At 47.6% G+C, this 26,791-nt stretch overlaps 9 protein-coding genes across 9 annotated transcripts; 4 read left to right on the top strand and 5 right to left on the bottom strand.

Annotated features, from left to right (window-relative positions):
• Window positions 1–1,286: 1,286 nt before the first annotated feature.
• On the top strand, window positions 1,287–3,719 carry FSUBG_9457 (uncharacterized protein; the record flags this gene model as incomplete). The annotated part of the gene is made up of 2 exons (XM_036687972.1): window positions 1,287–3,179; window positions 3,252–3,719. The coding sequence occupies 2 exons, from the start codon at window positions 1,287–1,289 to the stop codon at window positions 3,717–3,719; spliced, it is 2,361 nt and encodes a 786-aa protein (XP_036535034.1).
• A 323-nt stretch (window positions 3,720–4,042) lies between these two features.
• Window positions 4,043–5,255, bottom strand: FSUBG_9458 (uncharacterized protein; the record flags this gene model as incomplete). The annotated part of the gene is made up of 2 exons (XM_036687973.1): window positions 4,043–4,969; window positions 5,016–5,255. 2 exons carry the CDS (start codon window positions 5,253–5,255, stop codon window positions 4,043–4,045), a joined length of 1,167 nt encoding a protein of 388 aa, XP_036535035.1.
• A 1,391-nt stretch (window positions 5,256–6,646) lies between these two features.
• On the bottom strand, window positions 6,647–9,903 carry FSUBG_9459 (uncharacterized protein; the record flags this gene model as incomplete). The annotated part of the gene is made up of 10 exons (XM_036687974.1): window positions 6,647–6,971; window positions 7,031–7,641; window positions 7,706–7,806; window positions 7,865–8,171; window positions 8,231–8,301; window positions 8,359–8,431; window positions 8,512–8,583; window positions 8,632–8,946; window positions 9,303–9,785; window positions 9,850–9,903. 10 exons carry the CDS (start codon window positions 9,901–9,903, stop codon window positions 6,647–6,649), a joined length of 2,412 nt encoding a protein of 803 aa, XP_036535036.1.
• Window positions 9,904–10,465: 562 nt separating this feature from the next.
• Window positions 10,466–12,976, top strand: FSUBG_9460 (h-type lectin domain protein; the record flags this gene model as incomplete). The annotated part of the gene is made up of 6 exons (XM_036687976.1): window positions 10,466–10,718; window positions 10,768–10,949; window positions 11,004–11,226; window positions 11,297–11,773; window positions 11,841–11,974; window positions 12,089–12,976. 6 exons carry the CDS (start codon window positions 10,466–10,468, stop codon window positions 12,974–12,976), a joined length of 2,157 nt encoding a protein of 718 aa, XP_036535037.1.
• Window positions 12,977–14,781: 1,805 nt separating this feature from the next.
• On the bottom strand, window positions 14,782–15,756 carry FSUBG_9461 (uncharacterized protein; the record flags this gene model as incomplete). The annotated part of the gene is made up of 1 exon (XM_036687977.1): window positions 14,782–15,756. The coding sequence occupies one exon, from the start codon at window positions 15,754–15,756 to the stop codon at window positions 14,782–14,784; it is 975 nt and encodes a 324-aa protein (XP_036535038.1).
• A 296-nt stretch (window positions 15,757–16,052) lies between these two features.
• On the bottom strand, window positions 16,053–20,856 carry FSUBG_9462 (serine threonine kinase; the record flags this gene model as incomplete). Its single annotated transcript, XM_036687978.1, has 8 exons — window positions 16,053–16,240; window positions 16,290–16,511; window positions 16,564–16,667; window positions 16,713–17,109; window positions 17,153–19,166; window positions 19,208–19,459; window positions 19,532–19,571; window positions 19,616–20,856. 8 exons carry the CDS (start codon window positions 20,854–20,856, stop codon window positions 16,053–16,055), a joined length of 4,458 nt encoding a protein of 1,485 aa, XP_036535039.1.
• Window positions 20,857–21,197: 341 nt separating this feature from the next.
• Window positions 21,198–23,018, top strand: FSUBG_9463 (uncharacterized protein; the record flags this gene model as incomplete). Its single annotated transcript, XM_036687979.1, has 1 exon — window positions 21,198–23,018. One exon carries the CDS (start codon window positions 21,198–21,200, stop codon window positions 23,016–23,018), a length of 1,821 nt encoding a protein of 606 aa, XP_036535040.1.
• A 290-nt stretch (window positions 23,019–23,308) lies between these two features.
• Window positions 23,309–24,565, top strand: FSUBG_9464 (ankyrin and het domain protein; the record flags this gene model as incomplete). The annotated part of the gene is made up of 1 exon (XM_036687980.1): window positions 23,309–24,565. One exon carries the CDS (start codon window positions 23,309–23,311, stop codon window positions 24,563–24,565), a length of 1,257 nt encoding a protein of 418 aa, XP_036535041.1.
• A 142-nt stretch (window positions 24,566–24,707) lies between these two features.
• On the bottom strand, window positions 24,708–26,209 carry FSUBG_9465 (uncharacterized protein; the record flags this gene model as incomplete). The annotated part of the gene is made up of 3 exons (XM_036687981.1): window positions 24,708–24,770; window positions 24,854–25,571; window positions 25,626–26,209. The coding sequence occupies 3 exons, from the start codon at window positions 26,207–26,209 to the stop codon at window positions 24,708–24,710; spliced, it is 1,365 nt and encodes a 454-aa protein (XP_036535042.1).
• Between the last annotated feature and the right edge of the window lie 582 nt (window positions 26,210–26,791).

Below are 26,791 nucleotides of genomic sequence, written 5' to 3' on the forward strand. Positions count from 1 at the left end.
TAATTGCTAGCGATAAGGTTAAGCTTTAGGCTTCCAACATAAACAAGAGGAATGCCATCTCGAACATTGAGCAGTATTGGAAATTGGAATTTGCACTTATATTCAATGTACCAAGCCTGTCCCTTTATTGGAACCGTGAACCGTACATCCGGTTGTATTTGCGTCTTCTTCATGCTTCCATTAACTCATCTACGACGAATAGTGCGAGATTGCATGCATTGAACGGCCTCAGTCTTGAAATCGGCCTCGATAGGCTGGTCTCCAGAGTGGTAAAGCCAATAGTTGAAGACTCAACCTTGGTAGAAAAGCACGCCTCTGAAGAGCACTTACCCTACAGTTCGAAGCGCAGGGCTATGAAGCGGCACTCATTAGTCAGATGGGTCCCGACAGTTTGGTAAACGCTAAAAGTCCGGCGAATCACGAATAGTGCTGCTATGGGACTGTGTCTTGATCGGTTACTAGTGGGATGTTTAGCGTCCAGGCAGGCTTGACCAGGTAAACGGCCATTAAATCACGCAACTGACTTGGCACCAGATGCCTAGGCGTCGTGAGCCAGTAAATGGCGGGCATTAAACTGAGAAAGGTTACAAGCTTTGAACTACTGAAAACACAGCTGAGAAAAGAGACCCGCAGGCTTCGATATCATACGATGATCGCCAGTTCTTCTCTCCAAATACAGATGCACTCTTCCAACCCCCCCGAAGATTGAGTTTGGTAGCGGCGTGATATCACCAAATCCTTGCACAGCGGAGTCGTGACGACCAATGGCCCGCTATAATCATACCGGAACCGCCATCCGTCATCACCCTTGTCGACACCCCTTCGACTTTAGGCGATGGTCTCATCACATGAGCAACTTACCATGTGTGCCATGCAGTACACCAGTGGAACCGATGCAAACGTATGCCTGAACGGTTTAACAAAGGAAAAGGCTTCAAGATGTAATACGTATAGATAGTAGTGTGCTGCATCTTACACTATATCCATGATTCCTGTTCCGAAAATGGACACTACCTTCGCCCTGTCATTAGCTGCTTTCGTATCTGCCACTAAGCGGTACCTGTTTCTCCATCATCATTCTGTTGGTTTGCTCCACGATATAACAGGACATCTGGTTGGTTAGTTTTGTGAGATGGTGGTAGAAGGCAGCCACACCAAAGTCTGAGCATACAGGGGTATATATCTAGAACCAACATAAGTAACCGGCATAGCCTCGGAATCGCTCAATTACCCCTCTTCGTCAATTCCTGCTTTCCAACTTCACAAGATACCCAGAAGTAATCAGCATGAGTGAAGTTGTTCATCCAGCGATTACCAAATGGGAGGCTCTCAAGGTAATTGTTGAGCAATGGACCCTCGAAGTCAATGACATCAAGAGCCCCGAGAGGGAATACACAAAAAAACGTCAAATGCTGCTAAGTCACTATAACAGCCACCTCTCCCACGTGAAGCAGCACTCGCTGGACCACAATGAGTATGCAAGACGATCAGAAGCGATTCTTCAATATGCTGGTGACCTTAGAGAGCTAGACATCGAGTATCAAAATTCAGTCACCCTACTGGAACGGCAGTTTGGGGAACGGCTAGAGGCGGCAATTCAGAAGCTTACTTGTGATCTATTACCGACCTTGGGAGATACTCTTTTGGATCCCTCGGTTGCAACTGTACTCAGTCAGTGTCTACGTCCTAAGGAGTCAACAATCGAGGCTGGCGATGTCCAGGAGGAACCCATCGCGGTGCTGGAAGCCCACAAAGACCCAGGCACCGACCCTGACATCCCGGCCGAAGCGCCAATAGACTTGGAAGGGGGTCAAAGCCAAGGTTCACGCCCAATCGCAGGCAACTCGGAACACCAGAATCAGGCTTTGGAACAGGCCTCAGGTTTGACAGAAGCCAGAACCTCGGTTGCAGGTGACACCCTGAACCAGCACCAGTCAGCGGTTTACCAGACACTTCCGGTCCAAGAACGAGAGTCGTCATCACAGTCAAATCCAGCCACGTATGGACAAGGCGCTACTAGCCCACTAGCGGCTCAAGCACCAACCCCAAGCCCAACTACAGAGGCGAGCCAACTTTCAGAGGGTGCTGTTGGCACACATGCAAAGTCAAGCCCAATAACGATGCCAGCTTCAGAGACGAACTTGGGGCAAAATGGAGGAACAGCGCGTTGGGATATGTGGCAAGCCTCTCAGACGCAAGATCAATCGGTATCTTCTGCGGAATGGACAGGGAATCAAAACAATACCTCCAATGGTCAGCAAACCACGGACTCTCTCGTAGTCCATCTTCGCGCTCCTTTGAAGAGGCTTCAGCCAGAAGCATCCAGTAGCAAGCAGAAACGACAGAAATTGCCCGTCGCTCGCCCTGAGGTCTCTGAGGAACGAGTGATCGACTTTGATCAGGTCTTCCAGGACGGAAACGCTCATACCAAGTACATCATTGTTGAATATCCTCCAGAGTTTGGGGATTGGTATATCCTGGAATGTAAAGAACACAACAAACACTTCTACAAGGATCCAATCAGAGGGGCTTCTCGGCACCTTATGGGTCAGGAGCACGGGGTAGATGGAGCGCATTCCTTTGCAGTGAAAATGCTTGGGACCCGCGTTCTGGACTGCAATGAAATACTGGCTGCGAAGAACAACAGGGTGACAAGACAGTGGTTTCCTCACGTTGCGAGACCTACGAGTATGATTTTAGGAAATGGAACCAAAGAAGATCCAACGCGAAACGTTGAAATCATCCCTATCGTTGGCGAGATATACGCTGCCAAGTTTCCCAAACAGAGCCATACCTACGCAGTCCTTGTCCTCCCATGGACAGCCTTTGACCATTTTCCGTACATGAAACAGCTACTAAGAGACACTCCTTCATGCTATCTCTTCGACAAGGATATTGATCAGTATCCTCGAGGCTGGGCCAAGGAATACGAGGATGGGGGTCGAAAGGTTAAAGAAAGGGTTTATCCTGTTGTCTACTTCCACAAAGAGAATTTTCCAGTCCAATGCGATATTGGTTGGGTTCCTCTAACAAGCTTCAAAATATACGATCCTGCGCACACCGGGGTTGTTTGCTCGAAGATCGTGGACCGATATCTCCAGAACAAAGATCCTCGATTGGCAGCCAACCATGAGTACTCGGATAATCATAGTATCATCATACTAGATGGTGATGACGGTGTGAGTTTGCGCTTGAAGGCTAGCGTTTGCCGGTAATATCATTCATGCAGAGTCAATACTAACGACAAAAAGGAGGAGCAAGTCGGGCTGCCACAAATGGAGAACCGCAATGTCGACCGGCGAGCCTTGTACACCTCTGATTCACAAGAGGATGGCGTCTGCGTGTCCCGATCTGATGTTCATACACAAGATCCCTGCACTACTTCAGGCCCGACAGCAAGGATTGAGTATCCCTTCGTCAGCGGCGGATCAGAAGACATGGGAAGCGCGGAATCTAGAACAGCAAGCTTCGCAGCTACTTTGGCATCCAAACAACCAATTGGGAGCGTCGTGGAGCTGGGAGAGATACATGCCGAGAGCACCAATAGCGACAGGCCCGACCCACAAAGGTTCGATGCACACAGTCTTCGCTCACCGAGACCGCCACCAAATGAAGATATAGAAGCAGTTTCAGCTGAGACACGAGAAGCGTTGCTGGCGTTGGGGCCAGATATTAGTAGCCACGTCCGTTGGTGTGACGAGGGTTTCCAAAAGTCGTGAAGGCGCTGAGGGCTCTGCTAGTAGGCTAGTAACGGGGACTACTTGAATGATACAGGGCATGAGATTAAGCTATATGCCATTTACTACCATTAAAGGTATGAGGGTAAGCTTATTGATAGAAGTAGATAGTGTGCCGATCTAGAGAAAAGAAAGAAATGGAAGGCTTATTTTACTGTTGTTCAACATTCCTGGACTGCATTATAACCAAGCAGGAAAAGAGTGGCTAAGTTGGGAATAACAAAAGTGTATGTCAAAGAGTCCTATTAATAAGAGCTCAGCTGAATGGTTTTATTGCTATTTTTGTAATATGAGGCGTTGGCATGCTATTCATACCGCTTCAAGTACTCCATCAACGTCGCCCACGAAGCCGCTGATAAGTCACCACCAAGCCACAAATTCCCATCCCCATCCCGTCCCATATTAATCCCAACTGACACAGGAAATATAATAGGCGTAAGCTTTCCCATATGGTAATAATTTGGCCTCGCAGGTCTCCCACTTCCTCCTATAACCGCAGGTCCAAAATCAGTCTTATCCAAGAACCCCGACTTGGCCCAGTTAGATGACATGATCATTGAAGTTGTCGTATCGCCCAAGATGACATCATTCTCTGAAACGAATGGCTTACTGCCGTCGGTAGTTTTCTCAAGTGAAACCTCACTCCTGGCTTCGGCTACTATAGCGTTGATAGCCTTGGCTGGCACACGCAGTGTTCGACACTCGAGGGGATACATCCACACATCATAAGCCGCCCTAAGAGCCCAGACTGCAAGCCTCCAGCCGGAAAGAAGAGAGCCATCGGTTTTGGATTTCTCCGTGCTTTCAGCTCGGTACAGCCCAGCCATAACGTCATCTTTGTATCCTGGGAACTTGGCAACTTGTTCAGGCTTTCCAGCTAGGATTAAACACCAAGCTTCAAGAACCGCTGACAGTCCGCCTAGGTCAGTGGTCATATGTGAAAAAGTAAGTGATACAAGTGTCCCGTCTTGGAATGTCACAACGTGCAGCGAGAACTGTGGTACGTCGGTGGCGCAAAGGTCCTCAAATGTTGTTGGTGCACCAGGACCTATACCGATTGATTGGAAATCGGCGGGGTTTGGAAAGAAGGCGATTGCGTCTGATCTAGTGGGTAGTTTGGATGCTTCGGGGTGGTCTGCAAAGGGCATGTCATAAGCAGCCTTGGTGAAGTGAACCGCTGGTCTTTGTGCTGAATATTCCTTCGGAACATGAACTTCAGCTTTGCCCTGGTCCTGTGATTGTTAGTTTGTTGCACATGCTGGCAATGAATCCGCTTACATTAAGGCGTATTCTACCGCCAAGTCTTCTCCATCCGTCCATCTCAAAGAGTTTCAAGAGTGCTTCGTTCAAGATGTCGGCGTCGAGAATCTCATTGAATCGTATTGTCCACAGCAATGGACATTTTCGCATAAACGGCGTATCATCGAAGGCATGCATGGGCAGTACTTGGTCAGTGGGTACTGTAGGAAACTGAGGCCGCTTGGGCGCGCCCATTAGGCTGGAAATCGTAGCTCCCATTTCGGCACTGGAGATTGATGTGTGGTGAAATTGGTAAACATACCGGGATTCTAATACCTCAGATTCACATAACAGTTTACTCTCAAGTCACCTGATACTCGGCACTGAGGGTGATGAATTGGTAGCATTGGTAGTACGGATACGAGCGTCAGCATTTAGACCAGGACTAGTGAAACTTTGGCGCGAGTAGCGGTGAAGCTTGTGCGCTTTGGGATTCGTGTAATATTCGCCGAACAAGATAAGATGCGGGATTGACAACTGCGGTGTCCTCAAAAAGCTATTCAAGATGTACTCCGTAATTGTCACCCTAGAAAAAAGCTTATTCCGAGGAGGCCGAAAAGTCTGATTGCGGTAGGTAGGTGGTCACAAGCTCGGGTAAGGCCTGGGGGCTGGCAGGCTGCCGATGGTCAGCGAGGGTGATCTTCAGCGCTAAAACCCACTATCCCGATTGTGTATCTGTAAGCATTCAGGGGTAACTTATAAGGATCTGCATCCCTGCCCAGCAGCTAAAGCCTCGTCTTACAAGCGTTATGCCACATCACAGTGCCTTACCTCAAATCCATCCTCATTAACATAGTTGGCTTGATTTATCAAATTTTAGACAAGTTAGCTTTCTGATGAGCCTCGTGGGATAGAACTATGACTAGCAGCTTAGTCCGTTGGTGTGATGATCTTTTATAAGAATCCTCTAGTGGTTGAAGTTCTAGTTAAGTCCTCTCTGCTGATTTAAGCTCTCAGCCACGGGTCTCAACTGCAAACGATGCATGTAGATAATAACTTACAGTACAGCCCCTGAATTATTATTATTTTACTATAGCCCTACCACAGCAAGCAAGGGTATATATGATTTTTTTGAAAAATAGCTATTTAAATACTTTAAAATCTTTAAAATAAAAGCTATAGTAATAAAAAATAAAATCTAATTAGTTTATTATTATTATTTTTATAAAGTAAAGAGATTATAAAAGATATAAAGTTTAGGTCCCTGTAAGTAAGTTACAAGCTAATAAAAATACAGGGGTTGTACTGTAAGCGTTACGCCAGGATGTCTGATCAATTGCTGTGGGTTAAGTTCTGCAGCTAGGACAGTAACAGGGGCTGCTTTAATTATTACTAGGTATTATAGTAGATGATAGACGTCGAAGCCAAAGTAATACTGACAAAGCTCGCTTTTACATTCAAGAAACGTCTCTCGTTAGGTTCCCATAGATGCTTTTACTTTCCTATGGACATCCACGTACTGAGCCTACTCCTGCTCATCAATGCATATGGCAAGTTTACTCAAAACACGTCGACAGCTCCAAGTTTGTTAACCAAAACTCTTTGTCATCGGCACATCCCAGGTTCATTCTAATAATTGTATGCGCTCTCTCAATTCTGAAATGGTACTTCTAAGAGACATTATTCAATGGGGTTCCGCGAGCAAAGACAACAAGCTTCACTTCTGCAACCTCACTGAGCTCAATGTTGCCCAGGTTTGTATGGCTCAGATCAATGGTACCAGATGTAAACAGGGCTGGCAGTATTTTCGCATCACTGTCGGTCTGCGAAGCCGATGTCCAATCTCCCTGATCATCAGTCTTCTTGATACGGAATTCGTCAGCACAGTATTGGTGCAGTTTGTCGTCTGGATCCCGATCGACCATAATCGGCCCTAGAGAAATATCATAGTTGACATTGGTGAGCGCTTGTCCGTCGTTTTTGAGAAACTGCGCGCTATACATGTGCATGATTAGTAGGAGTCTACAACGAAACTAATGTGTAGAGATATTTACCTTATTCTGTCAATTCGTAGATCGTAGTATCCATATCCCGAGGGATGCTTGTATGAGATGAGAAAAGGAATCTCGCGGTTTTCTTTCAGCCATGCCTTCCACTCCGGAACAAAGATATTGTAGTCTTCATTATTCTTTGTGCTGAACTCAATCCGAGGGACCGTTTGATTGTTGTGAGCACCTTTGCTTAGACTATCAACCTGCGAAACCAAACTGCGTACGACAGCCTCAAGGTCGTCGACAGACGTCTCGGGAGATGCGCTAACGCTGATATCGCTATAACGCGAAGAGAGATACCTAAGCCTTAATAAATATTGATGGAGCCGTAAGACTGCCACTCGCTTGAGAACGACCAGGCTTCTGCTCAAGGCATCGATGTGATTATGAGTAGGAAAAGGATGGCTTGCGATTTCCTTTGCTGCTCTCTCGATATCTGTTTTGCGCTTGGTTCTTAGAGCATTCTCAGCAACGCCGCCAAGATAGGCATTGACGTCTAGCTGCATCTGACGCTGAGCTTCAATGAGAGTCTTGCCTCGGATGATCATCTTCTTGAGGGCGGATTGATACTCTTCTAGTCCCGGAATAGTATCAGAGCCCAGCTTGAATTTGAGCTATACAAAGCGTTAGGTAGGAATCTTCCAAGCCTCAGCCGTGCCGTTTTGAATCGAGACTCACCACGTTGAACATTTCGTCCACTTGAACTTTAATCTCTTCCCAATCCGACAAAAGTCCGAAGTAGTCGAAGGGCGGAGACGAAGTTGTTATAATCTCAGACGCTTGGTAAGTCAAGTCAGCTTTCCATCCAAACAAACCGTATTCTTCTGTAGTACTAACCAGTGCTGGCAGCAGCAGAAAGACTCTCGTCGATGGACTGGCGTCGGACCTTCTCTGCTTCGTGTTTAATGGCCATGTTACCGTTATATACTTTCCATGCCTTAAAGATCTTATTTCCCGCGCTCCAGGCCGCTTTTCCAATGTCCTTTGCCTTATCACCTGCCTTGCTTCCAGGCTTTTCAGATGTAGCAGCTTTGGCACTTTTGATCGGGGTCTTTTGGACTTTCGACGCTGGAGCTTCAGGCTGCTCGCTACTCGCCCCAGAGCTCTGATCTTGTGCGTGGCTTGATAAGCCGGGCAGGTCCACCTGTGTATAGCATAAGTATGAGATGGGTGCCCTGGATGAGTCTGGAGGTTGGGACCTACTTGTTGCGCAGCCCCTGCGATAGTAACAGTGGCATCGACCAAAGCAGGCACTGCAACTGCTGGATTACCGGCTTTTTGGAACTAATCAGCTCGAAACTACAGTTATCTCACAATTAGGGATTACTTACTGAAGAGGGCAAAGATCACGGCAACGGCAACCTCGCCCACGCCCATCCAAATGGCCGTTTCGAATTCCTTCTTCTACACACAGTAAATCGGAATTAGAAATTCAATACTGAGCAATGAATCCAAGAGTTTCAGACAAACGACCCATCACGAACCTTTTGCTTCTTATAGGCCTCAATGTTCTCTTTGAACGTAGTCAGGGTAGATTTGAGATGGCCCTGTCTTTCCTACTTAATGTTAGTTGAGAAAACTTTTGCATGAGGCGGGCTTCTCACCATCATTACATTCTTGCATCTGGCCACTACGTCGCAACTCTTGATCATTGCTTTGTAGTACTGATCATCCGGTACAGTCCCTAGGGCAAGCGTTGATAGGGCGTCCAATGCCTTAGCGTTGTCTTTTTTCAACTCTCGAGTCATGTCGGTTGCCAATCTCAAGCTGTCTATCGACCGCTGGACATTCCTGCAACTCGTAGTCGCTTCATTGAGGTACTTTTCATACTTTGAGGGACTTTCGAGGGGGACGATATGCTTGCTAACAGCCTCATCTGTTGGAAACGGCCCCGGGTAACGTCGCGGAAGCTCTAAACGCTGTAGTAACGTAGTAGCGTCCTGTTGCAGGGCTGCATACTCTGGTCGGGACCTAGTGCAGCGGCAGATGAATGAAAGATATGACATTGCCTTTTTCTCTGCATGTTCTCTACCCTCGGTGTCCGAGGCGCTAAGCCCTTGGAATACGTTGCTGCATGCCAGAGCGAAAACATGGTTGAGTAAGAATGGAAGGTTTCCTACGGCACGACTGAGCAGATTGATTAGCGGGGAAAGTGACTGTCAAGGAAAGATCCAAGTTACCTTATGTCTGGAAGCGTTGGGCCATCCGAAAAAGTCAAAAGTCCCGAGGTTGCGAACTCTCCATCAGCTATTGTTAGTAGTGGCTCAAAGCTCACATTTCCCATTGAATTCTTGATCCGGAATCCGAGCATGTTCTGAGTCTCTTCTGTGGACTGAGCAGCTTCCAGTTGACTTTGGAACTGGTCCGTTAAGTCTTCTTTCAAGGATTGAGAAGGTAGTCTGTTTGTTGTCGACGTGTATGCCTCGAACTTGGGACAATCTCGCGAGATACTTAAATTTTCACCATTATGACCGAGGCAAACAAGACCTGAGGGCAATGTTTCGAAATAGACGTTCAACTTTAGATCTCCTGGCGCGCTGACATGGAATCTCCGAACATTGGGGAGCGCGAGAAAGGTACAAGTAAAAATGTGTATATAACGTAGCTCGCTTGTTCGTGGTATTTCGATATGTACTATTCCATTTTTGAGAGGTCCGCTGTGACCCAGACTGACACAATACAGATGGAGATAGCGAATAGAGCTTGGCAAGCCTTCCAGTATCTCCCGTAGATCTAAGTGAGCGCCACGGCGGAAGAACTGTGAGCATTTGTCAGATAGGTACTGAAGTAGCCTCCACTGCGGTACTTGTGGAAAGACTCACGTGTCTACTGTATTGAGTCGTCAACTCCATTTGCGATACGCCGTTCTGTTTCATCATCGATGGCATGATCTATAGTTACTGAGCAAATAGCGGAAGTTTATCGTTGTCGTTCTCGGAGGACAAATTGTTCACCGTGTGTTATGACAAAGTCCACCTATTTAGTGCGTCAGCTTTGTGCATACGCCAGTGATTTCTAGCATGCCTGACTGCATACCTGTATAGAGACCCAATTTGCCTCCATTTTAGTGTCTGCCAATAGAAGTTCCGGGTTGGTTCTGGCCTCCTTACCCCGCTCGTCGGATATGGTCCGTTCCGCTGCCACTAGGCAATAGTCTCTATGTGTTGGTCAATGTCCCACTGTTTCTGTTTCAGTTAATGGTCTAGATCTCAAGTCTATTGGCAAACCACTTGATAGTCTTAAATGGTGCAAGTAAGGTGGCTTGCCAGTGGCTGGCTGTATCCATAACTGTCCCGCCCTTTCGCGCCTTCTGTCGTACCCCTTGAATCCTGTTTTCAGTTCCAGTTTCTTGAGTATGAACACCATCTTCTGAGCGAATTCCTCATCCCACCACTCTCACAGAAAAAGATCAATCAGCGAGAGAAATCTGTATTCACAATGACAAGAGTCGACAGCCTCATAGAGTTGTGTGAATCCGAGGGACTATCGTTCGACATTACAACATATCGCCAACAAGCTGGTTTGGGCAATATTTTCGACGCACTCAAGGGCGACACGAGTATAGCGCAACTTGAAACGCTTCTCTGGGATAACCCAGAACATGCCCAGGAGAAAGGCCTGCTCTCGTCTCTAAAAGCCAACTCCAAGGCAACCGACGACTCCGTGACGGCGGCTAGGGAAGCATGTCATAGTATGTAGGTTACAAGCATGCAGTCTTCTAAAGTATTGACTGGGTTCAGGTTCGATCAAGGCGATACAGACGTTAGAAGGCCTCTGTACCAAAGCTGTGTCACCCTCGCCAGACGTTGAAGGGACACAAGCAAATATTCTTCCGGCACTCAACGAGGCCTGGAACGTGCTAATCAGAGCAAATGAGTCCATGATAGAGGCTCGACATGGCCAAGTCGCATCGACTGGCATTGTATGTTCGCTCAAGTCCTCAACCCCGTGGGAGTTGTTGCTGATACACAGGCAGTTCCTCGATTTTCTGTCCAAGCGCAAAGACACTCGCATTGAGATGTTTATCACTGATGTGAGTGCAGTAGAGGCTGAGTATGACGACAATTCACAAGAGCGGTTCTTGTTAGAAAGCTTTTATGAAGCTCTCCGACTTGCCGAAACACCTAGGTCGGATATCTGGGTATTTTGGGCTGGGGGGCGCCTTATTAGAGATGGTCCCTGGAAGATCAAGAACACCGGTAATTCTCTAGCCTGAGCTTGCAAACCTTTCTCCAAGCAACTAACAAGCTCTATTTCTCAACTTTGTAGCGTGGAAAGCTGAAGAGAAAACATACGAAGCTGACGCCTTTGTGTACCATCGTATGGTTAAAATGAAGAAGATAAACTCAGATGGAAGTATGACACGTCACCCCAGAGGAGCCTATAGTGATGATCAGGGTGTTGAAATGCCATATCGGATAGCCAAGCGTATGGCATTCTATGTATCGGATGGTCAGGTTGTCCCGACCCAAGAAACCCAGACGGCAATACAAAGGCTGGAGGAAGACAAATTCGACTTTTGGGAGTTGGAATATGAAAGTGTTCGGCATCCCCCCTTTTCCCATTTCTGCCAGGTGTGGTACCAGATGCAAGGCACATTGAATACGCTTAGCGGGCCCAATGGGTCATGGAGAAAGGCCGACGATTATGATAAAGCCCGCTCTGCAATATCCGTTCGAGAGAAGCTGGCAAGAAGTATGGACTACATTGAAGAGATCGAAGAGTCTATGGATAGACTTAATTCCAGTAAGTATTGTACCGCATTTAACCTTTTCTACTTGACAAGCCGACAAAAGCTGACACAAATTAATAGATGTATTGGATCCTATGCTGATAAGCTTCAGGGATCTGATCAGCAATTTGCAAGACTTGGCTGCTAACATCCTCTATGGGGATAATGATGACCAACAGAACAGTCTTGAAGAGTTGATAACATCGACTAAACTGGTACGTAGATAAAGTCCTATTTCTCAATGTCTCTTCTAGCCTGCATTAGCAGGCGCTATCGAAATTCTATCCACCTTCAACCGTTGTCAATGATATGTGCTCATAGATGAACAGTGGACTTCAAGTTACAAGCTCATGAACGACTTTTTTAACAAATCTCTGCCGATACATTTTCGAGATTTTGCTGGTGTCGCAGAGATTTCTGACCACAAACTTACCACTCAGGTAGCTCCAAAAGACCTGGACTGGGACCAAGTTGTCATGGGTTTCGAAAAAATCGACCTTGACAAGCAGAAGAAGCTATACAGCTTAATTGCCCATAAAGATGACCAAAAGAACGCACCTACCATCACAACCTACGGCGACCCAGACTCTACACCGGTAGGAGCTCGGGCACATATGTTGGAGATACCCAAGTCAGGCCAGAGTGAGTTTGGTAGAGTCAGCAACTGGAAACAAACAAAAGCCGGCGACTACTATGAGATTCCTGTTACTTTTAACAACACCTATACTTCAAAGCCGAATGTTATCTGTTGGTTGGAGGGTTTCGAAGCTCATACGACGAAAAATCTTCGTGTCCGTGCAGAGGTCACTGGCATCACTGAAAAAGGCTGCGTCATAAGAATCGGTAGTTGGTGGGATACAGAGCTTGTCCACATTAATGCCGTCTGGTTCGCGCACGCTTCTGATCACCCACACATTTTCACTGGAGGTGGCAGTGTGCACAAATACGGGCATCATTCCGATGTATGGGCGCCTTTTGTCTCAATTAACTTCCCTGAAGGGAAGTTCAAGAAGCGAAGACCTGACATCTTTCTGGCAATCTCAGTTCTCGATACCCATCATCTGTTCAACACTAGATGCGAGTTGAAGGCCACAAACATTACCCAACGAGGTATGAAAGTCTCGGTGGATGCATGGTGGGACACATATTGCTACCAGGCTAGCTTTTCATGTATTGCGTTCGATCCAGACTTCTTTCAGTATGCATCAGGGGTTTAATTGGTAATTTCCGTGCGCTAGGTGGCTTAGTCGAATCATTTTACCTTGCAAGAGTCTGGTGAGGACTAAACACCCAAGAATTGGTTGGTTTATTCCCGAACTTCTGATGTTATAATGCGAGGGCATTATCTGGGAAGCGATTAGTGGTCCCTGAGGATTGCCATGCCGATAGGTCTCTAGAATCTGAGCGTGTCTCTCAGAACGCCCAGGAGGTTTCCTTTTAGGTGTCCCATCTACGCGCTTCCACAATTCGAATCGATACTTTGTGGAAGCTGAATACAGCAAGCCTGTGATCTGAGACACGATCAGGTAGCACAGATTTGCAGACAGATTTCTAACGGAACAAGGGTAAGTAAAGTCCAGGTTATGGGCGATAAGACATGCTGGAAGAAGAATCAGCGGCCCAGGGCGCAATGGATTTCGGACGCCAGATTTAGAAGTTCATCCATTCTTATGTAACTCAGAATGAAAGCGTTTAGTAAGTAGTTATTTCATTGCTAGCCTAGCATCTACAAAATTCCGCAGAAACAATACATGCATCCTGAACGATAAACGAAGCTCTTGGGCTTATCATTCGTTGTCCTTCTTTGCCTTCTTGCGGCACTTCTTGCAAATATCATCAAAACTTTCGCTGTCTATGGATGCAGCCTTTTTCCCGCAACCTTCGAATACACCCCCTGCATTGGGACAGAAGGTTTCACGGGTATGTGTCCTCAATTCGTCCTTGCAAGTGGCGCATTTGTTAACCACAACGCTTATATAGCACATCGTGTGATTATCCAAGGTGGTTTTGAGTATAGAGTATTGTAAAGCTGTTGGTGTACGTTGTCTTGGTGGATTGTTGAGTGAGGGATGGGTGAAGAATAACATGAGGTTGGGAAGCAGTCGATTTATATAGGGAAAGCAAGTGCACTGATGCTGAGTGAAGACAGTGATGTACGACGAAGGGAGGAGGTAGGTTATCACGACAATCAAGGAGGCTGATTTATTGAGAGAGTAATGCACAGCTATTCCCAGCTCTTCTGTTTCTACTCCTTTTCACTCTTCTTCTATAGTTGTCAGTGACAATGACGCTGGCCTTCACTCCACATGCTTTCCATCCATCTGTGACTCAGGACAGGAATACCTGCCAAGTGCTGTCACCGTCTACGTGATACCTCAACCGCTTAGTGAATCAACGGCTGCCTCTGAATCCTCTAGCTCCAGCAGCAAGTCCACGCCTGTTGGGGCTATTGTCCGAAGCTTAGTAAGCGGTGTAGTTGTTCTTGGGTTGATCGGACTTGGTGCTTTTTGTTTACTTTGAGGCCGTAGAAAGAGCAAGCATCAGGAGGGCATAGTACCTACCAGTCAACGCAACATGGCTTATCCGATGAACCAGCATCAATCCCCGTATTATTCCCAACATCAATGGGCTGTCGCACCCTGGACCAATGTCAGCAAGGAACCCTCTCCGCCACTGAATGCACGTATGTCGATGGTGACAGGGTCAGTCTCTTCGACTGGACATAACGTGCATGGAGGAAGGGTCAATTATATTCCCCAATGGCTCAGAGCCATAGCCCCGCTTAGGAAATAGCCGGGAGCGAAGTTCGTGAGCCCGAGCCAGTCTGTTAGATGGTCGGTGATTCATCGGGAAGAAGGTAGTGGTGGGGGTTCAGGACACAGAACACTTCTTGAACGTAGCAAGACCCTCGTAAATAATACATACATATTTCCTAAAACTAATGCAACCTGAAACTTTCATCATATACTATTTGTTCTTCTAGTACGACATACTCTGTATCATCACTGCCTATAACCCCAAACTAATACTGAGAGGCAAATGCATCAGCATAAATATCCATATCGCCGACAAAACCGTTCAATCTAGTTGGTGTCCAGCCTAATAGCTGCCTCGCCCGATTAGAAGAACCGCGCAGACTAGTTCCCATCGCTTCCGCGAACAAATCGTCGCCTGGTCCTACCAACTCACAGCGTCCTTTGAATCCCCAGTGGGATGCCAGAGCTCTAAAGATCTCCGACATGCTCTCCTGACTAGTCACAAGGTCAAACACAGGACAGACCGAGGTATTGTTGATAAGGGGAAGTTTCTCTATAGCCTTCTGGAAACCAGTCGCGACATCGCTAACGTGGACAAGCCCAGGCCGGGAGTTAACGCTCAATGGAATCTGGATAGTGTCTAAGGATCCATCTCGGGAGGCTTTAAGGAGTGGGAGAATGAAGGCGGTCCAAATAGTACTCTCGCCACCGTAGATGAGTGCCGGGCGTAGAACTGCCACGTCGAGGACGTCAGAAGCATCCAGAACAGCGTTTTCATGGGCCACACGCCATGCAACAAGAGGTGCAGGTGGTGTGGCGGCATCAGGTCCAACAATGTCTAGATCATTGACTTGCTCGTCACTCGATCCGTGGACCCAAGTTCCCGAGCAGTAAATGAACCCGAGTTTCGGAACGTGTGTGAGACCAGCCGCTTTGGCCTTGCTCAAACGCTTTTGACCGACGGTTTTTACATCAGCAAGGAACTTTGCAGACTCTTGATTTGCTCCAGAGACATCAGCAACTATATCAATGTTGAAGTTACGAATGGCGTCGAGGTAAGAGTCTGGCTTGTTGATAGGGTCGGGGCAGATGATGGGGGTGACTTCGGCGACGGCTAGAGACTTGGCTTTGACTTGATTGCGAGCGATGCCGAAGACTCTATGTTGGCCGCTATTGACGAGGACGCTGCAGACTCTGCTGCCGAGGTAGCCAGTGGCACCGATAATGAGAACTTTAGGCATGCTGGATAAAAAAGATATCGTTTCTTTGTGTGGTAGTGAACGTTCGTGCAAACAGTTTGCTAATACTGTTTCTTAAAGAAAGTCTACGAATCTTGCCTGGAGTGTCCTTCTCTCTTATACTACAGCGTTTTTCTTGCCAACGGAATTTACTATCGGATGTATCAATTGTATTATTCCCAAACGGGTCTCTTTAGGAATAGTGCTGAGGTTCCGGCGCTTACACCAACGGAGATAGACGGACGGACGGCGACGCTGACGGGATTAAGAACTACCAAATCTGGAAATCCGACACGGAATTAAGCCATCTCAAACTTCGACAAGAACTGCTCCTCAACTTCTGCAAAGAAAATATCCCAGAGTGACGAAAACTGTGCTTTCAGACTATCGCGCTCTTCTTCACTCCAGATCCGGCCACCGCGGGTCCAGCGCATAGTTTCTTTTGCATAAGGTATTGGCTGGTCGTAAGTGAGAGTCATGAACGGCCCTGTCAATCAGAGTCAGTATAACAGCCGCATTGATCGATATGTACTTACAAAGTCCAGCAGGCAGGCCCAAACTCTCGTAGAATCTCGGTTCGGTCTCTATCCTCTTCTTGAACCAGCCGTGAACCTGTTGGAAACCTTCAACAGCCAGAGACGATATGCGAACAGAATAGAATCTGAGGATGAAGTTATCATGTTTCCAGATCAGGTCTACTACTGGAACCCGAATGAGTCTTCCATCGAGACTGGCAGTAGTCCCAACCTCGACGCATCCTTGTTTGGTCAGACATTGGTTTTGAGAGGAAGAATGCTGCAGGTAACTCACTGTCAAAGTCGACGTCTGGTGGACCAAGCCCAAGTCTCTGTGTCGCGAGTCTCAAGAAAAGGCCAATCTTCTCAAAGTCAGGCGCATACATGATCAATCGTGCTCTATACCGATTAGAAGTGCCTTGATGAATACTTGGTCCAACTCACGCTACCAAAGACCCCTCCAACTCCCAATTATGCAATGCCCCATTCTCGCGCAAGAATACATAGCACGCCAACGCAGCTTTCCTGGTGGAACGTGAGGCGACTTTGTTGACTTGATTGTCAAGCGCTGGAAGTGCCTTCTCCTTGATACCTTGTAATGCGTGATCCAAGACAGTGTTGCCACTTGCCACTGCATTCCAAGGGATCTTCTTGCTGGGGAAATGCCGTTGTGCATGGTCCTTGATCATTTGCAAAGCAGTCTTGTTGGACCAGTATGCTGCGATATGTAGACAAGTTCGACCTCTTTCATCAGCGACTCGGAAGACGTCATCGAAAACTGGATACTTGGCTAGGAGCATTCTTGTGATCTGATGACATGCGAGGTCATACGAGTCTCGAGCTTGAGATGTCAGCCGTGTCTTTATAAGTAGATGCGCACCTACATCCTGAAAAGCCTTCGATGGCTTTCACTAACAAGGTCTTGCCCGTTGGTGTAGTTACGTACTCGGGAAGTGAATCAAGATTGAGCAGATACTGAATGTGCTCGATCGGTACCAAGCCATCAGCAACAGCTAGTGAAACGAGGTAGCCCCCAAATGTCACCCAGCTGCCATCTCTATTCATCTTGTAGTCGTGCTTCAAAGAGTACTTGACACGTAGAGTCTCGACGACTTTGCGCTCGTCATCGTACCCTTCGACGAGAAGCTGAGCAAACACTGTGAGGCCAGAGTTACACTGCCCCTCCAATATCTCTGTCATGCTCTTCCCCTGTAGTCTCTCCGGAGGGAACTCTTCAAGTGTCTTGATTAGCTCTGGCAAGATCTTAGGGAAGTAGTGTGCCGCAAAGTGAAGTGCGTTCCGCCCTCCTCTCTCTGTAGTGAGGATATCCGCACCTTGTCGAACAAAAGCGCGTACGGCTTCAACATCTCTTCTCTCAATGGCAACATGTAGAAACAGTCTTGGCAAGTCCCACGACGGATCATCAATCGCAGTATGTGGAAAGACTTTCAGAAAAGCGTCCACGAAGAAACCGGATCCTCTAAAAGTGCACATCGTCAAGAACGGATCTGTTGGTTGCTTCTTATCCACTCGCCGGCGCTCAATCAACACCGAGCGGGCATTTTCATCAGCTAGGAGAGAAATGACAGTTTCCAACTTTTCTTTATACCCTTTACCTCCGACGCACATACAGTAGAAGCGCGTTCTTCGGAAAAGAGCACTGAGTGCTTGAGCCTTGGCATCGCTGAGTTGACGTCGCGCTGAAAACCCTAAAATCGCCACCAAGGTCTCCGAAACAATTAACATTCTGCGTAGGAGATCAACGTCAAGCTGCTGAGCCGCATGCGCAATCGCAGTGTTGAAGTTCAAGAATCCATCCCATTCTTGGACCTGTCTAGTTGGATCTGCACCATACTCCAGCAGAAGTCCAGTTGCCACTCCGTGGGAGTAATCCCATGCTGCGAACGTGGTGTGCAGTGGTGTTGCGCCGTTCTTCATTGGGACATTTATGTCGAGACCTGCTGATAATGCAATATCGAATATCTCCTCACAGTGCTGGCGTTTGGAGAATTGGGTTAGGGAGTGAAGAATAGTGGCTCCATGGAGAGTCTCTCGAATGGTTGGATCAGCGCCGTTATCGATGAGGAGTTTCGCCATGTCGAAGTAGCCGCAGTGACAGCTTAGAAGTAATGGCGCCCAGCCATGAGTGTTTCCATGTGCATTGACATCAGCGCCAAGCTCAACTAGAGCACTCGCCATGACAAGATCGTTCTTGACAGCTGCAATTTGAAGTAGGGTAAAACCATCTTTGTCGCAGCAGTTGAGACATCCAAGTTTAGTGACCCCCTCTTTGAACTCCTCTATCCTCGCTGAATCTATGGTTTCTCTTCCTGCATCTTTGAGGCACTCTAGAAGATGAAAATCGAATACTGGAGTTTCCATGTTTGGCTTCTCTTTCAAGAACAAAGGGCTGTTGCAATGGAGAAGAAACACATTCGGAAATCTTCGCTGAGTTGCGAGATATGCTTCATACTTCTCTGGCCACCTGCGAGTCCAGATCTTACCGAGGACCTGGTTTGTGGAGAGATGCTTAGGAACTAAATGGTCGAACATTGTCCCTTGAGAAAGGCCGAATGTCTTGGCTCCATATGACTCAACTTTGCCGAGTAGTTCATCTTTGCTCTCTGGTGGCAACGGGGTGTCGCACGCATCAAAGATTCTAAGGATGACAGACAATGCATCTGGGTTATCCATCATAGCGGCGGCAACAAGATGGTCAAGACCCTTCTCTATCGATAGCTCGACGAGTAGTCCATTAAGGTATGCCCCAGCCAGGTGAAGTGGCGCGGCAGAGTCTTGTATATCGCCTGACTCAACGCTCTCTCTCAGATCTCGAAAGACTTCTTCTTGTGCCACTCTAGGGATAAGAGATACATTTAAAGTGTGCTCAAACGCAAACTAACAAGTTAGTCATGTCAAGAATAGAGCGTGTTACTCACATCAGGGACTTTCGCTATAGCTCCATCAAAGATCTCCTCCATACGGGAAATAAAGCCTTCACTATCTTGAGTATCCTCATCCGGTTTCCAGTTCTTCTTGAACTTTCTCAGACTAGCTGGCTGGAGGCTGTGGTCTTCGAAACATGTTGCAAGCATTTTTTCGAATTCTGGGTTGTTGATCTTGATGGAGATGACTTGGTCGTACATTTGCCGCAGTTGAATCAGCATTTCGTCGTTATCGATTTCGCTTACCTAGAAACTCGTCAGCAACTTGTATCAGATCTTCCTTGATAAAGGTCTGGTGTCAGATTCGGTCATTCTTACCGATCCTGAATGTTTCTTTTCAAGCGCAGCCAGGGCACCCCTGCAACGTCAGTATCAGCTTGGGGTCATAATGAGGCTACATACTTGTATCCGTCTGTAGCTGGCCGTAGATCCTTGAACCACTCCAACGGGATCGTTGCCTTTCCAGTATGACGTTGTTGCATGAGTCCCAGAAAAAGGTAACTTTGTATCGCCGATAATGACACCCTTTCCGAGGGTGAAGGTGTACAAGTTCCCTCGAGAAAAGCGTAAACGAACTCTTCCTGTTGTTCTGAAAGGGGTGTTTTCTCCTTGATATTCTCTATGAGTGTTGCGACTGCTGAGCCTGACTGGCCTGGTGCGTTCTTCTTCATCTCCAAAACGTCCCCTGGACTCAGTGTATCAAAGGGTGTACAACCGTTCATGAGAATGCTGGCAGTGAGTAACCCAAGAGAGTAGATATCTGTCTTGTGGAGATCCTCCAGTCTGATAGGTTCTTCTGCATCCAGTTCAGGTGCCATCCAAGGAAGACTACCAATCCTCGCTTGAAACATATTCTCGGACTTATAATCATCGAGGATCACCGCATACCCAAAGTCGCAGAGCTTGGCCCGGATAGACGGAAGACCAGTTTTGTGGAGGAGATCATGCTGGTGTTCGTCCAAGCCAGAAGTGAAGACCAGCACATTAGTTGGCTTTAGATCAGCATGAACAATCCCATGCGCATGGAGAAACTGGAGTGCGCGACCAATGTTCATGGATATGGCCAATTGGGACTTGAAGTCTGCTTTGTTGGAGGAGAGATACTCCGCCAAAGTGCCCTCATCAGCAGCCTCAAGCAAAACCTGTGGCCAAAACCTCCCAACACTAGGCGACTCACTCCACGAGATGGCCAGCATCGAGACAATAAAGTCGCATTGTCGAATCGTCTCATTTGACAAAACTCGTATCTCATTGATGGCAGCAGCAAGTTGAGGCGAGTCACTCGCGACTCCTTGAGAGGTAACGATCTTCTTGGTCACGTATCGTCGAAACTTCTGACTATCTTTCGCTTTCTGGATCCAATCGCGCACTCCGGGTGTCGTATTGATAAAGTCCTCATCTGCGTCAAGACTGAGTTCTTCAGCTGATGCAAAGACAGCGAAGGAAGCGCCTGCACCAGCTGAGAGGATATTCATGCTGGCGATGACATTGTTCTGGGCGCTCAGGATCGGGACATCGAGGGCGACGGCGACAGCCAAGAATTCGGCTTGGCCTTTGACTGCATATGTCTTATCGGGACGATTAATGAGTTCCGTCGCTGAGAAAGGAGCGGAATATGTCGAAAATGATTGAAAATCGCCCATTTTGACGACAGATAAAACTTGGCGATCGAGCGACCATGTAAAATGCGGGACGGCTTCTTATCTCACGCATGCTTCGGAATGTAAGGCTGATTTCCTCGCTAGGCTGAAACGAGATTGTAACATGTTTAAGCCATGTCTCGGTCTAGACCAATGAACTGCGATATTCGCTCTCACGAGCTTACGAATTCGCTGTAGGACTTTCAGCTTGAGCCGTAAAAATGAGGGGTTCCGACGCTATTGATTACCTGCATTGGCTCATCAGGGTCTAGATCGCCCGCCAAAATCATCAATCCTGCTTCCCTGCGTAACCTCTTCCTTTCAACCCACTTCTCAGCATTGAAATGTCTGGTCTTGAGATCCCAGCTTTTATCATCGGCCTTGGTGGTCTAATTTCCGTTTTTGAGAAGGGCTTTGAAGTATGGCGCGTCATTCGGAGAGCCGACGATTTTGGAGATGATATCGCGGATTGGATGTGCAAGTTGGAGATGGAGTTCTTTCGGTTCCAGACGTGGTGGACTGCTTTGGAACACCTTGCAATCACAAAAAGGTCATCACATTCAGTTCTCAACGTACCGCTGCAGTCATCGCCTTTACAGGTGACGTTGGATAAGCAGTTTGGCAAGCCTATCATCGATGCTGCGACTAGCGTCTTGAGGCTGCTTGAGAAGATTGAGGGGATTCTCCAGCGGAACGGCGTCTTAGTGGTAATACAGGCGGAGCCAGTTGTAACAGATCCAGGCGCAGACCTTGGAGAGGCCACTGCGAAGTCGAGACAGCGACTCAAGCGATTCGCTAGTGAGCTTCTGAAGCATACACCATGGACAACTCGGATCAAACACAGCACGAGTCCATGGAAAGAAGACTCTGACAAAGCCGCACTCGATGATTCACTGGCGTCCATGATATACTGGAACAACACTCTGTACAGCATACTGCCTCAGAATATTCGAGACAGCATCCTCGAGCTCGGAATCGCAGGCTACGCTCTAGACTCGCCAGAAAACATCAAGGACATCGTCAACTTGTCTAATGATCGCAACGGAACTTTAAGCCAAAGCGCCAAGCTTATGTCAATACGACAGCGTTTCAAAGATGGCATGGGTTTGAGCGCTGACATGGATGCTATACTCCAGCAAATGGAACTAAAGGAGGCCGCATTTGAGGGTTTGGTCGCAGCGGATGTCTTCAAGGGGTGTCAATATACGATCTCTCAGTATACTTCTCAAGACGGCCAGGTTTCTCGAGCTCTGATTGAATGGATACCCATACCAAAAGATTTCGATGCTTATAAGTTAGCTCACTCTCGAATGGCACGGATCTCGTACACCTTACAGCAGATCGGAACATTCTCAGCAATACAGCCCTTGCCAGCTCTTGGGTTTGTTGAGTTTGGGGGCGCGAGGTCCTTCGGTCTCGTGTCTACCTTGCCTCGCAGTCTTACATCTTCAACAAAAGTCTATACGCTTTACGATATGCTGTCGGGAGGTCAGAAGTCGGCGGCGGGTAGTAAATCAGCCTCACGAGTGCAGCATGCTCTTCCAAGTCTGAATCAGCGCCTGCAATTGGCGTCGAAGTTGGTGATGGGCTTCTACACTTTTCTCTTGACTCGATGGCATCATGAGCGGTTCAATTCTCTGCACGTAGCATTCCTCATAGACGAGACGGACACAAAGTCAAAGGCACTTGATCTGAGTCAACCTATCATCGGAGGGTTCGCAATCTCTCGGCCAGACTCACCTACCGAGCTATCCATCTCAGCGTCATTTGAAGAAACCGAGATTGTCTACCTGCATCCCGATATACGGAAGCGTCTCAAGTCAGGAGCCAAACAGACTGGCAAGGAACAGCGCTTCCAGCGAGTCCATGACATTTACGCTGTTGGACTATTACTAGCTGAGATTGGCTACTGGCGGCCCATCGCAAAAGTCGCTGAGTCCGGAGCAAAGGGTTCAAAATCAGACTCAATGTTACCCGGGCAGTTCAAAGAAGCTGTCATCAAGAAGTGTCGATCAGACCTAGCCTTCTTCGCCGGCGAGACTTACAGGGATATCACGCTGCGATGCTTACTGGCTGGTGAGTCCGGCGGGGTTCAGGTAGAAAACGACGCTGATGGATTGAACAACCTGTACTGGGATGTTGGAATAAATCTCATGACTAGTTAGATATGATAAAGTATAAGATTCTCTCATATTGCTTGTCTCTCTCTGCAAAGATATTCAGGTGGTTGGGGAGGCAGCCGAGTCAAGTCCGACGGATCTGACAGCGAATGCTATCCACTTACAGGGGCTGAGCTAGGCAGAACGCCCTCCGCCTGCACTAAAATAGGCACACGATGCATGTCTTGGCGGAAGGATTCAAGGTGCTGAGATTATAAGAATGAGGGCCAAGATACGATAATTAGCACCGAGAGACAGAGTATCATACTTGAAAAACACACTTTCAGTTCCCTATCATGGCTTCTATCAATGCGCCCCCAATGGATTTCACCAACGTCTCATACACGAGTCTTCCCTCACCAGCCTCAATTCGTCTGTTGTCATTCATCAAGAGACCACGCCAGCTTTCACCTCCTTCAATCTTAGGTGAACCTCTACTAGAATGCATCCTAGAGACCGTGGATATCAACGAGGCCCCGCATTTTGATCTCATCTCTACGACATGGGGGAACCCAGACAGTGCTGATCCAGGCGATATTGATGAATACGGGCCCATGCATCTCTATCCCATCACCATCAACGGAAAGCTAATGTTTCTCCCGAAAAACATTTACGAAGCTCTCAAGATGGCTCAAAAAGTCAATGATCGCGTTGAGCAACGCAATGAACTGTTCCTGGAGACTGAGTTGATGACAGCCGTGGAAAACAATCATCGACCCAAGGTTCAGCGGTTGTTGGAGCAAGGTGCTCATATCCATGCGCAGGATTGTTTCGGCAAGACGGCGATTCATCACGCAGCACAACTTGGTCATTTCGACATTATCAACATGCTTCTCGACTACGGTGCCAGTATGAAAGTAATCGACTCGTATGGTAAAACGCCGATGGACTACATCACATACACGAAGCCAAAAGATTGGGAGAACATTGAAGAAATTGCTTATAAGATGCAAAAGACGCCTGAGGAGAGAAAACTAGTCCCTGTTCCTGAAGTTGTTCGAGTCGGGAGGCCGATGTGGATTGATGCAATTTGCATCGATCAGAGCAATCCCGAGGAGCGATCGAATCATGGTTCTTTGATTGCACAGATTTACTGCTGTGCTAGCTCTGTCATCGCATGGATTGGAGTCCAGAATGATGAAACTAAACTTGCGCCAGAAGCCATCTCATCAATCCTTCGGGCTGATGGCAAAGATCCAGATGAAACCATGTCTGATGACACTACTTCTACCACAAATGCTGGGTATTCATACGTCCCCTCCGATCAGGAAAAGTCATCTATTATCAGATTTCTAAGGCGATCTTGGTTTGAACGGGAAGGTCTTATGCACGAAGTCGCTTTCGGGAGAGCAATCACTGTTTACTGCGGCATGGATACGCTTCCGTTCTCATCTATAATGGAATTTCTCAGACGGGAGGCACACAGTGGTACTTTTCTACCTTCTGGCCTTCATGTTTGGTCTTTAATTGGTAATACTGAGTCTAGGAAGCGACGCTCACTTGAGTCAAGATCAAGAACGAAGAGAACGCGACGAGATTCGATTGATGGATGATTTGCCGGGTTCACAGTCTAGCAGCCTGAGTTTTCCTCTTGTCGCTCCTTTTGTCATATTTCGCAAATTATACTGGTCTTATGAAGTAACGAACTTGCTATCTCATCCTCGTTTCTATCCGAATGAAATTCTGTCACCGGTCTCAAACTGAAAACTCGTAAGCAAAGGCGGTAGCGTTTGTAGGCGGGTTGACAGAAAGTGTCAGCTATAACTCAAAGTTAGCTCAGGCACTAGGTTCGAAGGAAAGGCACGTATATAATGCAGCGCTAAACTCGAGGGGCGACTCACCGTGTCGGCCGAATAAATATACCTCTTCTCTCCCAAATCAATAGGCCCGTCAACTTTTCCATTCGGCCCAGCCCAGTCGAATCGATAAGTCCGGACCTTTACGGCACCCTTTTTGGGAAGTCCTACTGCCTCCAGGCTGCTGATTTTGATGCTGTACTTAGCTTGAACGGTTCTGGTGCCGGCTAGAATCTTAATCTTATGACCTTGCTTAGTGGCAAAAACATCAAACTTCAAGTCCGACGACGCTTTCGTCAAAAGTCTCTGCCCTGCCATGGCTGCATAGTATTTATATACCTGCCACTCGCCATTAGGGTAATATGTCCCCTCAGAGGTGCCGGAAGTGCTGTAGATCAAATTGCCCATCCAGTTGTGCAGATCAGATCCACCGCCCCAGTTCGCACGTAGACCCCTGAGGTTATGGCGCTCCAGTTGGGAAAGGTAGTAGACTGAGTTGGCTGGATTCTGCTCATCGCGTGCAGCGTACTCGTTGATGTCAACTGGCTTCTCTGGAACGCCGTATTGGCCCCGCAAGGTAGTAAAGTCGGGGATCGTGGTGTCGGGCTCACGTTCCCAATCACCAATCTGATGCCAGGAGAAAATATCAGGGATTGTCTTGTTGCCCGCTACTGACTGTAGCCAGGTATGCCATTTATCGTCAGACAAAATGGGAGAATGTGCCATGGCTGGGCCGCTGAGAAGGGTTTTGGGAAGTGCTTTTCTAATTCGACCAGTCAGCTCACTGTAAATGCGTGTTCATCAAAGGTATTCTTACCGCAGGAGTTTGGTCGCGCGATTATAATACTCAAGAAACTGGGGCCATGAGCGATCCCAAAAAATATCAATATCAGGCTCATTCCAAACATCAATCACGAGACCCTCCAACATGTTATGGGCCTTTAAATCGGATACAAGCTGATTCCAGAATAGTTCCGTCTCAGTCCAGTTGCCATTATCACCTGGAAACGGAGAGTTTGAACCCTGTCCGCCATCTGCACCCCAGAGATCATGAGGCAGCAAGATAAAATCAGCGTTATACTTGCGCGTGGTGCGGTAGTTGGATAGAGTAGAGTTGAAACGACCGAGGTATCCTTCATAGCCGCCTCTAGCCCAACCAAGCGATGGAATCTGAGCACCACCGCCGCGGTTTGCGTTGAACTTGATGTCAGTCACTAAATAATCTGGGATCGAGGTGTCGACACTTGTTCCGTTATCAGGCCAGCCGTAGATGAAGCCTGATCCAAGAGCAGAGGCTCTTCCATGGTTCTTGGAAAGGTCGACAGTTGCTGTGCCTTGTACCTGTGCAGCAACGTTGGTGGCTAGAGCCAGCACCACCGTGATGAGAGTGGCGTGGAGCATCTTAGACAAAAGGCTTGGTCAAGAGATATGTCGGGTGGAAATAAATGAGTCCTTAGCCATTTCATTTAGTGACATATGGGGCAGAGGGCGACCTAGTTATCAGTTTTCTTGCAAAGTCAGCTGTTCTTGGCTCTATGCCCTTGCAAGGTACAGAGATGGTACAATCTCCCCGCCGGGACGCAGATCCCCCGCAGGAGCTCCGAAACAGGTAATTCCAGGTTCAAGAGCAGAATAATGAACTGCCGAGAGAGTTTGCTCCGGTGGGACAGGCTAAATGTATCACGTAAGGTTGAAAGTATGCTTAAGTCTTAGAAGGAACGTCTCAACCAACCACAAGTGCCGTCGAGGAGGAATATACTATATCGATTCAAGGCCTGCTGAATTATACTTTGTATAAGGTCAGTGCAAGCCAACTTCAGTTCTGCTCTCAATAGATCTTCCTGCAGAAAGCCGTTAGGATCTGGACGTCAGTGAATCTCAATGCGTTGTAACTATTTTGCCGATTTCCTGCTTGTCGAAGAGAATCACGCCACCAGGGATCGTCAAGGTCTGGCAAAAGTCATCCGGCTAAAGAGCAAGGTA

The sequence above is a fragment of the Fusarium subglutinans genome (genome assembly GCF_013396075.1).
Source record: "Fusarium subglutinans strain NRRL 66333 chromosome Unknown NRRL66333_c0000147, whole genome shotgun sequence".
Lineage (NCBI taxonomy): Eukaryota > Fungi > Ascomycota > Sordariomycetes > Hypocreales > Nectriaceae > Fusarium > Fusarium subglutinans.